Here is a 16,155-nt window from a genome sequence, read left to right on the forward strand (position 1 = left end):
GGCTAGATACTCCTTAAGGCATGGCCTTGCACACAGGCCATACTGCCAAAGAAGCTAGAATGACTATACAGTCCTCAGAAAAAAATTATACCATTACCACAACCTCTAAGCCTCAGGCATCTCATCGAAGCTCTAGACGTCTCCTGCACTGATTATTGTAATGACACCTTGATAGCAGTGACTAAATCCGCCATTAGCTCTCTTAGAGCAGCTCTTTGTGCAACAGGCCATGCCCCCCTTTTAAAATGATTTTCCACCTTATAGCCAAAGTAGTATAAAAGGCGAAACATTTGATGTCAAGCCCATTTTCAGAGCTTCATTGATTCACCCTTGCGTTGATTATTACATTTTTAAGATGGCTTTGATTATCTTTAAAGCCTTCCAAATGCTGCCACCAGAATACCTTCATCACCCAATCAGATCAATCAGAATCATCTTTATTTTGGGCAAGCAATGGCCATAAAAGCACAAGCAAAGCAGTAATATGCAAACACAATACATCATAAAAATATTAAAACCACTGTTCACAGATAAAACACATAATTCATAAGAAGAAGATAAAAAGCTAAAAAGATTAAATAAAAACTCAGGTTAAGACAGAAGGGAATTGTGTAATTTTACAGCTGACTTTAGGAATAGGCCCACTTTAAAACAGACGTCCTGAGATAGCAGTGACTGTTGGTAGAGAACGCAGGTCTACAATTATTTAATATTTGCTTTCTGAAGTACTGGCATGAGCAACCACCTAGGCAGGTCTCTAATACCTACAGAAGAACAGAACGTGCAGTAAGGTTTGAACAGATGATTCATCACATGGGCAACTGCAGATGGTGAAGACATTGTACTGACCAAGACTCATCGAATGTCTATGGTGCTTCTAAAAATCTCTGAAGCAAAGACAGTGTCCGACTTAAGAAACAAAATTGAAAGCCACCCAACTGCAACTCATTCTTTTTCTGAGCTGTGCATGCCATCTGCAGCCTTCTTTACAGGCACCTCCGTGGTCTTAGTAGCTTTTAATCTAGTTTGGAAGGAAACTAAAACCATCCTGTTTAAACTTTCTAGGTGTTTGTAATTCCCTATATACACAAAAAAGTGTGTGTGTGTGTGTGGGGGGGGGGGGGGGGTTGAGAGAGAGTATATTTAGGCATCTGAATCTCAGTTTTGCCCAGTGAACATTATATAAGAACTCCCTCTGGTAGGTCTGAACCAAATGGTGGAGTCCACCCTGGTGACATTGTTCTACAAGGGTGGGTAGGGGTGGTCTATGATGAAGCATGACACTACTAAGTGTGTGAAACCACCTCTGCCATAAAGGAAACATTCTTCTGTCTTTTATGCACAGAGGGATTTCATATGAAATCATAGTTATCCCTAGCAGGGGTGTCCTTGAAGTAAATTATCCTCATCCTTTGACAGTACAAGCTCTGATTCCCATTGTTTTGCCTCAAATAGCGGCACCCAACTGAGCTACTCTGTCTCTCCCCCCCCCCCAACCCCACATCACTTGTTGTGTATATAGATTTACCTTTGGGAGAATGTGTGGTGGGATGTACCTCTCAACTCTCCCTTTGTAAAAGGTTTGTAATTCACCATCAATAGAGCAGCGAATGCGCCTCTTTGCACTCCGTCATCAACTTATTTCCCCTATTTTCTTAATTTCTACATGTTGCCCTCCCACCATCTTTATTTTTGTTTACACTGCCGCTTTTTTTCACCACCTCACAATTACTTTTACTGTACGGATTCAGTCTAAATTCTTTGGCCTGCGTCACTTTGCCTTTTGTCTAACATTGCTTGCTCATGTTATCCTTCTCCATTTTTCCTCCTCATCGCAGTCTCCAATACCGCCATTTTGCATCTATCCCATTTCTCACCTGTCCTTCCCCTTCCTCCTCTTCACTCTTCCTATCATTACTAGTCATGTGTTTTTTATATATATATATATATATGAATGTTTCTAGCTTGTTTTAGTTCAGCACTAGCCTCAGTCTTTTATTTGTCCCTGCTTACTCGAGAGGGATTATGTTGTCATCTATGCTTCAAGCAGAGATTGAGATCTGTAAAGTTGTTCTCTCTACTGCATTCTGTGGTTTGTAAAAATGTAATTAAAAGCCAAGGTGCTCTAGTGGCCATTAGGACTAAAGCTTATAGGTACGCACTGCTGGTTTTACACCATTTGATTTCCCTCAAAATTGACAACGTGATTAACGCTGGCCTACTTATTGGGCTGTCATTTTCCTGCTGATAGAACTTTCTCCGCTTCTCTGTCTGCCATGAGTCTCGGATAATTTATGGCCCAGAAACGATGACTTGTTTTTAGGGTCCTGTGGCTTTCAAACTTGTCTGTTTTTAATAATATTTGAACTGTGCTTTTGCTTATTACATTACTGTTTTAAAAATGTAATTGTGTTTACCCACTAGATCTTGCCACTGTAGTGGAGGTTAATGCTTAATACGTGAACTTCATTTTTTTCCCTAGTGCGTGAACGAAAACAACCAGTGATCATTTATCCCAGTGATGAAAAGCTGTATGTAAAGATTGGTAAGTAGCTTGTTTTCTTTTTCACCAAATAAATACTAAGGACATGGGAAAATAATGCTACTTCATTTCTATTGGTAGTTGCACAGTTGCACACTAATCTGCTTGATTTGTGTATTTTGTATGCCCTATACAATTTTATGTGTGGATATTCAATGCGTGTGCTGAAATACTGGTAATACTTTGTCTTTTACAATGGTGGCTAGCAAATTAAGACCGTAGGATATGATTTATTTATTAAAAAAAACAAAAACAGTTTAGTAGTTATCCTTAATTTAAAGATGCATCCTGGAATGATCACATAATGAATTTAAGAGGTGACTGTAAAAATAGCTGCTCTTAGAACAAAGTCAGTAGAAGGCATCGATTAGTCTATCTAATTAAAGCTTGTGAAATTGAACTCTTCCATGGTACACAAAACACTCACTCAGATTGTAGCTATATACCTCCATAAACTTTAAACTTCACACAGCAGAGGTTGCCTTAACAGTGAATGGTAATTTTAACAAAGCCTTTTCTCTGGACTTTAACCCCATTGCTGCCAGGCCTTTTCCCCCTGAGGTGCCAGGCCTGTTTTTTGGCTATTTGGGGCAGTTCGCACCTAGGCCCTCATAACTTTTTGTCCACATAAGCTCCCCACGCCAAATTTGCGTCCTTTTTTTCCCCAACATCCTGGGGATTCTAGAGATACCCAGAGTTTGTGGGTTCCCCTGAAGGAGACCAAGAGATTAGCCAAAATACAGTAAAAACGTTATTATTATTTTTTTTTAAATGGGGAGTAAAAGGGCTGCAGAAGAAGGCTTGTGTTTTTTTTCCCCTGAAAATGGCATCAACAAAGGGTTTGCAGTGCTACAATCACCATCTTCCTAGCTTTCAGGAACAGGTAGACTTGAATCAGAAAACCACGTTTTTCAACACAATTGTGGCATTTTACTGGGACATACCCCATTTTTATACTTTTTCGTGCTTTCAGCCTCCTTCCAGTTAGTGACAGAAATGGATGTAAAACCAATGCTGGATCCCGGAATGCTAAACATTTCTGAAAAGTAGACAAAATTTTGCATTCACCATGGGGTCACATCTGTAGATCCTAAAAGGTTTTCCTACAGAATAAAACAGCTGAAATAAAAAAAAAATTGAAATTGAGGTGAAAAAAAGCAGTTTTTCTCCACGTTTTACTCTGTAACTTTTTCCTGCAATGTCAGATTTTTTAAAGCAATATACTGTTACATCTGCTGGACTCTTCTGGTTGCGGGGATATATAGGGCTTGTAGGTTCATCATGAACCCTAGGTACCCAGAGCCAATAAAGGAGCTGCACCTTGCAATGGGTTTTCATTGTATACCGGGTATACAGCAATTCTTTTGGTGAAATATAAAAGACTGAAAGATAGGTATCAAGGAAACCTTTGTATTTCCAAAATGGGCACAAGATAAGGTGTTAGGAAGCACTGGTTATTTGCACATCTTTGAATTCCGGGGTCCCCGTACTAGCATGTGAATTACAGGGTATTTCTCAACTAGACGTCTTTTTTTTACACACTGTCTTACATTTGGAAGGAAAACGTGCAGAGAAAGACAAAGGGCAATAACATTTGTTCTTATATCCTGTGTTACCGCAAGTCTCCCGATAATGATACCTCACTTGCGTGGGTAGGCCTCATGCCTGCAACAGGAAACGTAAAATGGACACATCACATTTTTACATTGAAAACTGATGTGTTTTTTGGAAAGTGCCTAGCTGTGGATTTTGATCTCTAGCTCAGCCAGCACCTAGGAAAACCTACCAAACCTGTTCATGTTTGAAAACTTGACACCTTGGGGAATCTAAGATTGGGTAACTTGTGGGTCTCTCACCAGGTTCTGTTACCCAGACTCCTTTGCAAACCTCAACATTTGGCCAAAAAAAAACCCTTTTTCCTCACATTTCGGTGACATAAAGTTCTGGAACCTGTGCATTTTTTTAAACTAGACCGCTAGGAGAATCCAAGATGGGGTGATTTGTGGGGCTCTCACCAAGTTATGTTACCCTTAGCAAACCTCAAAAGTTTGCTAAAAAAAACACTTTTTTCACACATTTCGGTGACAGAAAGTTCTGGAATCCAAGAGGAGCCACAAGTTTTCTTCCACCCAGCGTTCCCCAAAGTCTTCTGATAAAAATGGTCTCTGTTGTGTGGGTAGGCCTAGTGCCAGTGAAAGTAAATGCCCCAAAACACTTTGTGGACACATCAAAATGATCGAAAACAAAACTACATGTTTTTGGGGGGGGGTGGGGGTACCTGCGCTTTTGGTCCAGGGCTCAGCAGCCATATAGGGAAACCTATCTTCTGAAAACTAGACACCCAAGGGAGTCTAGGTAGGTGTAACTTGCGTGGATCCCCCAGTGTTTTCTTACCCAGAATCCTCAGCAAACCTCAAAATTTGGCCAAAAAACACTTTTTCCTCACGTTTTGGTGACAGAACGTTCTGGAACCTGAGAGGAGCCACAAATTTCCTTCAACCCAGCGTTCCCCCAAGTCTCCCAATAAAAATGATACCTCACTTGTGTGGGTGGCCCAGGTGTCTGCAACAGAAAAAGGCCAAAAACCTGTAGAGATTGAGGGAATAGCACAGCAAGCTGATAAGCACATATTTTCCTTTTATACATCTTTAGGCTGACTCTGCTTTGGGGACCCACACAAGTGAGGTATCATTTTACTTTGGAGACTGAGGGCAATGCTGGGTGGTAGGAAATTTGTGCCGGAGTGGTGATCCTACAAAGAAAAGTGAGGGATTTTTAAGCAAATTTTGAGGTTTGCAGAAGAGTCTGGGTAAGAAAATGTTGGGGATCCATGCAAGCCACACCTCCCTGGACTCCTTGGGGTGTCTAGTTTTAAAACATTTCTGGGTTTGGTAGGTTTCCCTAGATGAAGGCCACACCCGGGACCAAAAACATAGGTGCCCCTCCTCCCCAAACACAGGTAGTTTTGTAATAGATCATTTTGATGTGTCCCCGTACTTCTGTGATGTTCCAAACACTAAAATTGTGAAAAAAGAAACACACATAGGTTATGTTAAAAAGACCACTCACCAACCAACCAAGTTGGTGGGATGCTTCATCATAGTGGTCCCACCCGAGATACCTAGGGCCAGATGTAGCAAAGTGTTTGCGAGTCGCAAACAGTGAAAAACGCCATTTGCGAGGCGTAAAAGCCTCACCGGAATGCAGAAATGCATTTTGCGAGTCGGATCCGACTCGCAAAATGCATTTCCGACTCGCAAATAGGAAGGGGTGTTCCCTTCCTATTTGCGACTCGCAATGCAATTCCATTTGCGACCGCAAAAGCGGTCGCAAATGGAGTCGCAGTTACCATCCACTTGAAGTGGATGGTAACCCTGTCGCAAACAGGAAGGGGTCCCCATGGGACCCCTTCCCCTTTGTGACTGGCAAAAAAAATATTTTTTCAGAGCAGGCAGTGGTCCAATGGACCACTACCTGCCCTGAAAAAATCTGAAACGAAAGGTTTCGGTTTTATTTCAAAGTGCAGCTCGTTTTCCTTTAAGGAAAACGGGCGGCACTTTGAAAAAAAAAAAAAACTGCTTTATTAAAAAGCAGTCACGGACATGGTGGTCTGCTGTCTCCAGCAGGCCACCATCCCCGTGAGTGCCCAGACACGCTATGGGGTCGCAAATTGCGACCCACCTCATTAATATTAATGAGGTGGGTCTTTGCGACCCCATAGCGAGTCGCAGAAGGTGTCTGAGACACCTTTCTGCATTCCAAATTGCGACTTGCAATTTGCGAGTCGCAGGGACTCGCTAATTGCAAGTCGCAATTTGGATTTTTCCTACATCTGGCCCCTAGTGTGTCAGGGGTGTGCTGTGACACCTGATTAAAGAGGAGCAGGTTTTGTAATTTTAACCACACATACTGGTTGGATTTGGCACGAGGGTGAGTGATGGTTTAGTAGATCAAATTTTATTAACAAGAGATTTCACAAAAATGAAATGAACTGTTAATAACTGAAAGGCCCAAAAACTGAACCAATGACTCATAACTCATGAGCTGTAAAGCCGCAACAAGGCATCAACCGCTTTACAGTCCATTCATACACCTTTCGTACATGACATGCACAAGACCATTTACGCCACCAGCCACTGGTCCAGCACATTACAACACTCGAATCGACAGACAGTTCCACTCAAGGGCACATCACTTACATACGCACACATGCCTGATACAGCAATCACACCAGCTGACGAGAGAGAATGGACTGACGTTTGACTGGCACCGCCAGCCAAGCGCCACTCCACGCGCACATCCAGCCAAGCGCCACTCCACGCACACATCTAGCCAAGCGCCACCCCACGCACACATCCAGCCAAGCGCCACCCCACGCTCATTGCCAGCCAAGCGCCACCCCATGCTCATTGCCAGCCAAGCGCCACCCCATGCTCACCTCCAGCCAAGCGCCACTCCATGCACGCTGCCATCACTATTTTTTTGTTTAAAAAAAAAAAAGAAAACACTAACTAATTATAAATAAGTACAAAACTACAAACACAAAATAGGCAGTTTACGCTCACGGTATTTCCCGGAAATATTTTTTGGTGTGGTAGCTCCTGAAACAGCCGGCCACACACAGCCCAGGCTTTGAAGGGCAATTGGGGCAGTACATCTGGCTCTCCCTCTGGATACCTCTTTGGGCACAGACTCTACATTTCTTAGTGGCCAAGTCTTTTTTGGGATTGGGAGGAATGTGATCAGGAAAGTGGCGATCTTTCAATCTAGCCACATCCTCCGCCACTGCTACTCTAGGAACTCTTGCCTGTTCCACCTCAATAAGGCTCTCTGTCACGCACTCCTCAAATTTCATCATTGACTCAGAGGAACAATCCTTGAACACAATAAAAGCATTAAAAGTTGCCAAATGAAAAAAATGCATGGCCAGCTTTTTTATGCCACACATAAGACTTATGAAGAGCAGTTTAAGATTCCAACCTCTGATCTACTCAATCAACACCACCCTTTGTTAAACAGTCGTCTGCCAAGTCCCCACACAATTTTCTTGCTAACTCCAAAAGTGGGCGGACAACCAGGGGGGTCAATACTGGAATCCCTATCAGTGTAGACCCGGAAATTATACACGTATCCTGTACTACGTTCTGACAGCATGTACAATTTAATTCCATACTGTGCCTTCTTGCTAAGAATGTACTGCTTAAAAACCAAACGCCCCTTGAACAGGACCAAAGACTCATCCACACTTATTTCTTTGCCTGGAACATAGACCTCTGAAAACAGATCTACAAAATGATCAAGGACAGGCTTAACCTTAAAAAGAGGGTCACAATCAGGGTGATCTCGTGGCAAGGCTAAAGCATTGTCAACAAAATGCAGCATCCGAAGAATAAGCAAATAGCGATTACGAGTCATAGTTACAGGAATTATAGCCGTTGCCATCATGGGGTTAGTAGACCAATATGAAGCCAGTGACAACTTCCTTAACAACCCCATCAAAAAAGTCAATCCTAAGAACTTTTTCATCTCTTCCAGCTTTGTGGGAACCCACTGGGTAGCTCTAGGCTGAGGCCTAAGTCTGGCAGCGTTGTCCCTCAAATACTGCTCCGCATACAAATTAGTCTGCTCAACAATCTCTTCCAAAAATACATTGTCCATAAACAACTCAAAGAAATTGACAGGCAGTAAGTTTTCTGTATTTACCATACACCCTGGGAGACCAGTAAAGGCAGGCAACTGTGGCTGCTCCATGTTTGGGGAAACCCAGGTGTCAGGTCTTCCAAAGGGAAACCTTTCAGCCCCAGTCTGCTGCACTATTGGCACATCAGTGTCCTGCTTTAAAACAGGCTCTTCATCTGCACTGAGAGTGGCTTCTTCATCAGAAGAATCCTCTCAGACAGAAAACTAACTGCCAGAATCTCTCACTTCCTCCTCAGCCTCAGATGCAGAGTTAGTCTCATAATCATGGTCAGAAGACGACTCAAAAAGCATGCCAGCAATCTGCGGAACAGACACTCTGCGGCTAGCCATGATCCTTTCTAACAACAAATGGATTGCTAACAAAAACCAGCACTTTATAAGTGATAAACAAAGTGTGGCTTTATCACAAAGAGTTATGTACTAAAAAACTATACCACTCACTTGCCTGAAAAAGCTAGACTCACCAGCAACTACTCTGCACAGGCACAGCAATCACCAATAATATCCCACTAAAAAGAAAAGCAAATTAGACATAAGATAACACAAATATAATTGTGCACAAATTTAGGGGCAATTTCACACACAATCCTGCATTTAGTACACCACCTACAAACATGTCATTCATGCATGTCAACAATACTCCTTTGGATTAAATTGCTTTTACTTACCTAAAACATGCAGCTACGCAAACCGCAGGTCAACTACTGAAACTGCAAGCATCGACAGCAAAGGAAGAAAAAGCTTTGAACTAGAACAAAAAGAAGAAATAGACTGTTATAATCACAAATACAAATACTTTGCCAGTTGACAAATACCCCGCCACCAAGAATTTAAAATTTTTCCCTGGTGTCTAAGTGGATTCTGCCCCCCTTGGGGGGCACATGGGCCTAAAAAAATAGGCTGATCTGCACCCAAGGGGGGCAGAAATGCCCAACAGTTCTGTGCCCCTGTGGGGTGAGACCCTTGCCAAAGAGGGCACTGCCCACCCCACCCCCCCCCCCGAGCATCTTGGTGGCTTCTGCCCCATTTGGGGGGGAGGAGGGAGGCAGATGGTCCAAAAAAAAAAAATAGGCTGAAGAAATGGTCAGCAGTAATGAGCACCCTTTGGGGGGGGTGGCCCTCACCAAAGGGGCCACCCCCCACACAAAACACACACAACGCAATCCCTGGGACCTAGTGGGTTTCGACCCCCTGTGGGCGAGATCGGCCAAAAACATGACTGATTAAGCCCCCTGGGTGGCCGAAACATATGAAAAAATATTGTCCCCAGGGCAGCGACCCTTGGCTAAGGGATCGCTGCCCTAAAACATTATTTGAAACTGAATCCCTGGTGTCTAGTGGATTTTGACCAACCCCTGGGGGCAGATCGGCCAAAAAAAAGGCCGATCTACCCCCGGGGGGGGGCGAAACACAGATAAACTTAAGTCCCCAGGGGAGCGACCCTTGCCTAATAAACATAAAACAATCCCTGGTGTCTAGTGGGTAGATTCCTGCTGGCCTCACCCACGATCGTGGAGCAGGAATCCACTCAAAACAGGCACGGGGGGAGGAAAAACTCTTTCCTTTCCCCTGTCTGTTTCCCTCCCCCTCTCCCCCCAACCACCCCTCAGGAGAAGGACTTACCCTGAACACGTCCTCTGTCCTAACGCGCTGGAAGCTAGTGCTCCCCCTGTGGGCCCGGTGCAGGTCGAGCTGGTCTCGTCCCCAACACACGGGAACTGTGTGCGAGGACGGGACCAGCTATTCCCTGGCACAGTACAGATTCATCTGGTACATAGATATGTGCCCTTGTTTTTTGGCATCTTCAGAATGGAATATTTGTAGGAAAAAATGGCAGTGTGACATTTAATGTGCAAATACTTTAATGAAGATCATATTAAAGTCTGAAAACATTTTAAAAGTGAAAGCTTACTAGGGGTAAATATAAAAATAAATTGATGACTATTGAAGAACATGTAGTGGCATTGTAAAGACCTTAATACTATGATCTATGGGATCTGCCATCTTTCCAGGATTCATCCTGCTCTCATCCACTCTTTTTGGCATATTGCCTATCTTCGTGTCTCATCCCATCTGACTTTTCCCCCCTCTATCTTTTCTCATTTCCTATTCCCTTTCTCTCTCATCCCTCCTCTCTTCTGTCCCTTTCTGTTACTCATTTTCCCTTACCTCTTTTTCTCACCTGCTTTTTCTGTCTCTGCCTTCTCCCTTTTCCCTTGTTTTATTCATCTCACAGGTGTTTTGCTTTCTGTTCTGTTTCTCTTTGTTTCTCATTAAATTATCTTCCTTTCACACCACATTATTCTGTGTCTCTTTAGCTCTCGGCTTGCTTCTGTCTTCTTTTCTAGTTTGCACCTCTTGCCTTACAGCACTATCATCACAGTTTCCACTAATTTACACGAGCACATTTGTAGTGCTACATGACTGCTAATACATTGCATCACCTTTTGGCTGTGGCCATCCCTCCGATCTTCCTGCCTTTTTAATTTTTTCACATTAACTACTTGGTGTCACTGGTTGTAAATATATATACTACCTGGAGATTGTAGGACGTGTTTTCTCCCTCCTAGTCAGTACCCATTTTCTCTCAGGGTCTTCATCTTTACACTGGCCTAAGTGCATCAAGCATAGATAAATGCAGTTTAACTCTACTGACCACTACATGTATGTGGGGGAGGGGGAGACGGGCAGGTCTAAGCTTAAAGGTGCAGGGAGTGCTGCTATTTTCTTAAAGAAGGTCCTGTGATGAAGATAAATGGTGCAATCTTAACCTTTGTGTTCCTCAACACATTATCATGAATATGGTGAGATGTCAGACTCTCTGATGCTGCTCTTCCCCACCATTGTTTTTTGCTTGTAATTCTTTAACTTTTTGGGAACAGAAGCATGCGAAGTCATATGAGTAGGTTAAGGTTACTCTTCCTAGGATTTTGAATCTCCTAAAATCTTTCCCAGATCCACCTCCTCAGCTTTCCTCATCTGCTTGCACTCTTCTCTGACTTGCTGTAATGAGTAATTGATGGAAATGGAGCATGTTTATGCAAGTGATGTACTAAATTGTTGGTAACACTGGCTTCCTCTACCTGGTGCTGAGCCTGACATTAGTGTTGAATAGGGTAAATCTTGGTACTCTGATTACCATAGTCGCATGAAGCAAAATTTGTATTGAGAACATATATCATAAAAGTATCAAAACTCTATATATTTGTGACTTCTGATGTCTTTAATGATGCCCTACCTGATGTGTCCCCTCATTCAGATGATGAATATTGTCACATGTTTATAGAAAGTGCTAGGTATTGAACATGTGATTTCCAATTTGTTTCCTAGTAAAGGAGGTATGCTGGCCTTAAAGAACGTTTTTGAAGGCAGCAATTTCTCTAAGTAATGTATGCAAAAGTAAATTGTAGACTTATTTGCCTCTTCACATATTGCGACATTTTTTTTTTTTCATATGTCCTTTTATTTGGTCCCTCAACTCAGTTTTTTTGTACTTTATGCTGATTAACCCTTAGCTCGAGATGCTTAGCACTCCTAACGGTCTTATGATCATTATTATGAGCAGAAAGGCCATGCCATGATGAGGCTGTCACTGGGCAGCAGAGGCTACAGGACTGTGACAATCACCATTTTCCTGTGGTAGCCTGAGACCTCTAGGCGAAGTTGTAGTAAGTAGAAGTGACACTCACCAGCTTAATGTGTTTAACTTTGATTTATTATTACAGTGTAGTCAGTACAGAAGCTACCACCATGGTGCCCTCTTCCGGATTGCCCGAACTGACACATATGGAACATTCCCTTTGAATGACCAGCAGTAGAATCCTATCACAACATTCCAACCCAATGAACATAATAGAACATAACATATTATCTTCCCTTGTTAATTAAATAGAAATATATAAAAATGTAACTACCAAACAAGGAAAATATAGTTAACATAAGCAAATTAAATGAAACCGAAAATAATCAAACAAATAATGACATAACTATACATTTAAATACTTATATCACAGAATGACTATAGGATAGGACTATAAGCCTAAATGCATGCATCATAAAGTTACCTTATCTCAGTTTCATAGGCACAAATCTTTTCCAGGGCGATCTCCTCAAAACAACATCTGAAAATTCATAAAGCAGTTCCTTCAACTGAAAGGATTTGTCAATGTTACTCTGTTTGCCATAAGGCCCTTGAGAACCAGCATCTTTAACATCTCTAGACAAACTGGTCATGTCTTCATTAAGTTCAGCATCCACCTCTGAAGCTGAAGCATTTTTCAAACCAGAAACTTTGACAATCTTACGAACATTCCAGTAGTGTCCCCCTTGCACATGTAGTGCACTCGCACACACTTTATCGATCTTAAATGGCTCACTATACTTGGTATCCCCTTTCTTCACAAAATCAGGTTTCTTTACCGGCACCAGGTCTCCCACCTGAAAAAGAAAACTTTTAGCACACCTTCTGGCATCATACCTTTTTTTTTTCCTTTGATTTTTAAAGTATTCTGATCATCAACTGTAATAACTTTGTGTTTAATGGATCTAATCAACCAAGAGGGATACAACGTTGAGGCAGGTATACAACCCCTTAATAAATAGAATGGGGTGTTGTGCGATACAACAACAACGCAGACTTGATGGCTTCTTCCACATTATAGTTATTTTTAGCCCACTTAATGCAATGTACAACAACCCTGTTCATCCTCTCTACCAGCCCATTTGTGTGTGTTTGATAGAGAGAACTTTTTAAATGCTTGACTCCTGATAACTTTCATGAATTCCTCCACCTCAGTGTTTACAAATTGCGCCCCAGTATTGGAAATCAAATGTTCTGGAAAGCCTTCCGGTAGGAAGTTGGCTCTTTCAAAGTAAGAAATAGTGTGCACAGAGTCCAAGGGTTCCTCTTAGAGGTAAGATAGTGGCAAAAGTAGATAATTCTAATGCTCTATTTTGTGGTAGTGTGGTCGAGCAGTAGGCTTATCAGAGGGTAGTGTTAAGCATTTGTTGTACACACACAGGCAATAAATGAGGGACACACACTCAAAGACTTACTCCAGGCCAATAGGTTTTTATATTGAAAAATATATTTTCTTAGCTTATTTTAAGAACCACAGGGTCAAGATTTACAGCAAACACTTTAAATGTAAGGTACTTCACTTAGATACATTAGGAACTTTGAATGGAAACAATATCATGTACAGTCTTTGTAAAAATGGCAATAAGCTATTTTCAAAGTGGACACTGTGCAAAAATCAACAGTTCCTGGGGGAGGTAAGTAAAGGTTAGGTTAGGAGGTAAGTAGAACACTTACAAGTCTCAGTCCTGGGGCATAGGCAGCCCACCGTTGGGGGTTCAAGGCAACCCCAAAGTTACCACACCAGCAGCTCAGGGCCAGTCAGGTGAGTCAAAGTGGTGCCCAAAACACATAGGCACCTATGGAGAACAGGGGTGCTCCGGTTCCAGTCTGCCAGCAGGGAAGTACCCGTGTCCTCGGGGAGGGCAGACCAGGGGGGTTTTGTAGAGCACTAGGGGGGGACACAAGTAGGCACACAAAACACACCCTCAGCGGCACAGGGGCGGCCGGGAGCAGTGTGCAAAGCAGGCATCTGGTTTTAGGTAGGAAACAATGGAGGGACCCAGGGGTCACTCTAGCGGTGCAGGCAGGCACAGGGGCGGCTTCTCGGGACAGCCACCACCTGGGCTAGGTAGAGGGTCGCCTGGGGCTCACTCCTACTCTGAGGTTCGGTTCCTTCAGGTCCTGGGGACTGCAGGTGCAGTGCTAGGTCCAGGCGTCAGGTCCCTTGTTACAGGCAGTCGTGGTCAGGGGGAGCCTCTGGATTCTCTCTGCAGGCATCACTGTGCGGGTCCAGGGGGGTCGTCTCGGGCTACTCACGGGGTCACAGTCGCCGGGGAGTCCTCCCTGTGGTGGTTGTTCTCTGGATCTTGAGCCGGGGGCGTTGGGTGCAGAGTGTGAAGTCTCACGCTTCCGGCGGGAAACATGCTGTCTTGGAAAGTTGCTTCTTTGTTGCAAAGAAGTAGCTGGTTTTGAACAGGGCCGCTGTTCACTGGAGTTTCTTGGTCCTGTAGTCCAGGGCAGTCCTCTGAGGCTTCAGAGGTCACTGGTCCCTGTCGGATGCGTCGCTGGTGCAGGTTTTCGAAGTTGGAGACAGGCTGGTAGGGCTGGGGCCAAAGCAGTTGTCTTTCTCCTTCTCTGCAGGCTTGTAGGTCAGCAGTCCTTCTTTCTTCAGGTTGCAGGAATCTGATATCCTGGGATCTGGGGTTCCCCTAAATACTGAATTTAGGGGTGTGGTTAGGTCTCGGAGGGCAGTACGCAATGGCTACTGTCCTTGAGGGTGACTACACCCTCTTTCTGCCTCCTCCCTGTGGTGAGGGGGGCACATCCCTATTTCTATTGGGGGAATACTCCAAAATCAAGATGGAGGATTTCTAAAGGTAGGGGTCACCTCAGCTCAGGACACCTTAGGGGCTGTCCTGACTGGTGGGTGACTCCTCCTTGTTTTTCTCATTATCTCCCCTGGACTTGCTGCCAAAAGTGGGGGCTGTGTCCAGGGGGCGGGCATTTCCACTAGCTGGAGTGCCCTGGGGCATTGTAACACGAAGCCTGAGCCTTTGAGGCTCACTGCTAGGTGTTAGAGTTCCTGCAGGGGGGGGTGTGAAGCATCTACACCCAGAGCAGGCTTTGTTTCTGGCCTCAGAGTGCACAAAGGCTCTTACCCCAGGGGGGCAGAAACTTGTCTCTCAGCAGCACGCTGGCACAGACCAGACAGTCCTGCACTGAAGGATTGGGTAAAATACAGGGGGCATCTCTAAGATGCCCTCTGTGTGCATTTTTTAATAAATCCAACACCGGCATCAGTGTGGGTTTATTATTCTGAGAAGTTCCCAGTTTTCAGTGTAGCCATTATGGAGCTGTGGAGTTTGTTATTGACAAACTCTCAGACCATATACTTAATATGGCCACACTGTACGCTATGCCCTCACCTGTGGTATAGTGCACCCTGCCTTAGGGCTGTAAGGCCTGTTAGAGGGGTGACTTACCTATGCCACAGGCAGTATTTTGTGTGCATGGCTCCCTGAGGGGAATGCCATGTTGACTTTGCTTTTTTTCCACCCACCAACACACACAATCTGCAATGGCAGTGTGCATGTGTTAGGTGAGGGGTCCCTAAGGGTGGCACAACACATGCTGCAGCCCTTAGAGACCTTCCCTGGTCACAGGGCCCTTGGCCTGTTACAAGGGACTTATCTGTGTGCCAGGGGTGTGCTAATTGTGGAAACAATGGTACATTTTTGGTGAAAGAACACTGGTGCAGGGGCCTGATTAGCAGGGTCCCAGCACACTTCTCAGTCAAGTCAGCATCAGTATCAGGCAAAAAGTGGGGGTAACTGCAACAGGGAGCCATTTTCTTACACTTCTCTAGTAAATACACCATTCAAAATATCACTGCATTAGTTACAAAATGTGTGGAGAAAAAGCGTACCTCAGGCCACTTAATGTAATAATCCATTAAGACAAAAGCATATTGAAGATGATGTGGCAGAAAACTGAACAGTCCAACCATATCCATGCCCAGTGTAGTCCAATGTCTGTCTGGATATTGTATGGGATGCAACAGTGGAGTTAACACTTTAAAACCCTGTCCAGATTTGCTGCATGCAACACACTCCTTAACTTCTACATTAATGTATTTGTCAATTGAAGACCTTCAGTAATAAGCTGCGACTCATCTGTTAGTCATTGTTGACCCTAAATGCCCGTCATGAGACATTTTAATCAGCTTTTGTTGTAATACCATGGGGGAACACACTTGTCACCTTTTACCACAACACCATCTTCAATTGACAATTTTTACATTTGTGGACTAACACACCTTTCTTTTGGCCATCCA

The 16,155-nt window shown here is 43.8% G+C and overlaps 1 protein-coding gene across 4 annotated transcripts in view; it reads left to right on the forward strand.

Moving 5' to 3' along the window:
- IL1R1 (interleukin 1 receptor type 1) overlaps positions 1-16,155 on the forward strand; it is a 257,715-nt gene that overhangs the window by 152,973 nt on the left and 88,587 nt on the right. For all 4 annotated transcript variants that reach the window (XM_069204428.1, XM_069204429.1, XM_069204431.1 and 1 more), the window contains exon 7: positions 2,483-2,545. In XM_069204428.1, the coding sequence (XP_069060529.1) occupies positions 2,483-2,545 (63 nt within the window). The remainder of the gene's footprint in view (positions 1-2,482; positions 2,546-16,155) is intronic.

Source organism: Pleurodeles waltl, chromosome 8 (assembly GCF_031143425.1).
Source record: "Pleurodeles waltl isolate 20211129_DDA chromosome 8, aPleWal1.hap1.20221129, whole genome shotgun sequence".
NCBI classification, from domain to species: domain Eukaryota; kingdom Metazoa; phylum Chordata; class Amphibia; order Caudata; family Salamandridae; genus Pleurodeles; species Pleurodeles waltl.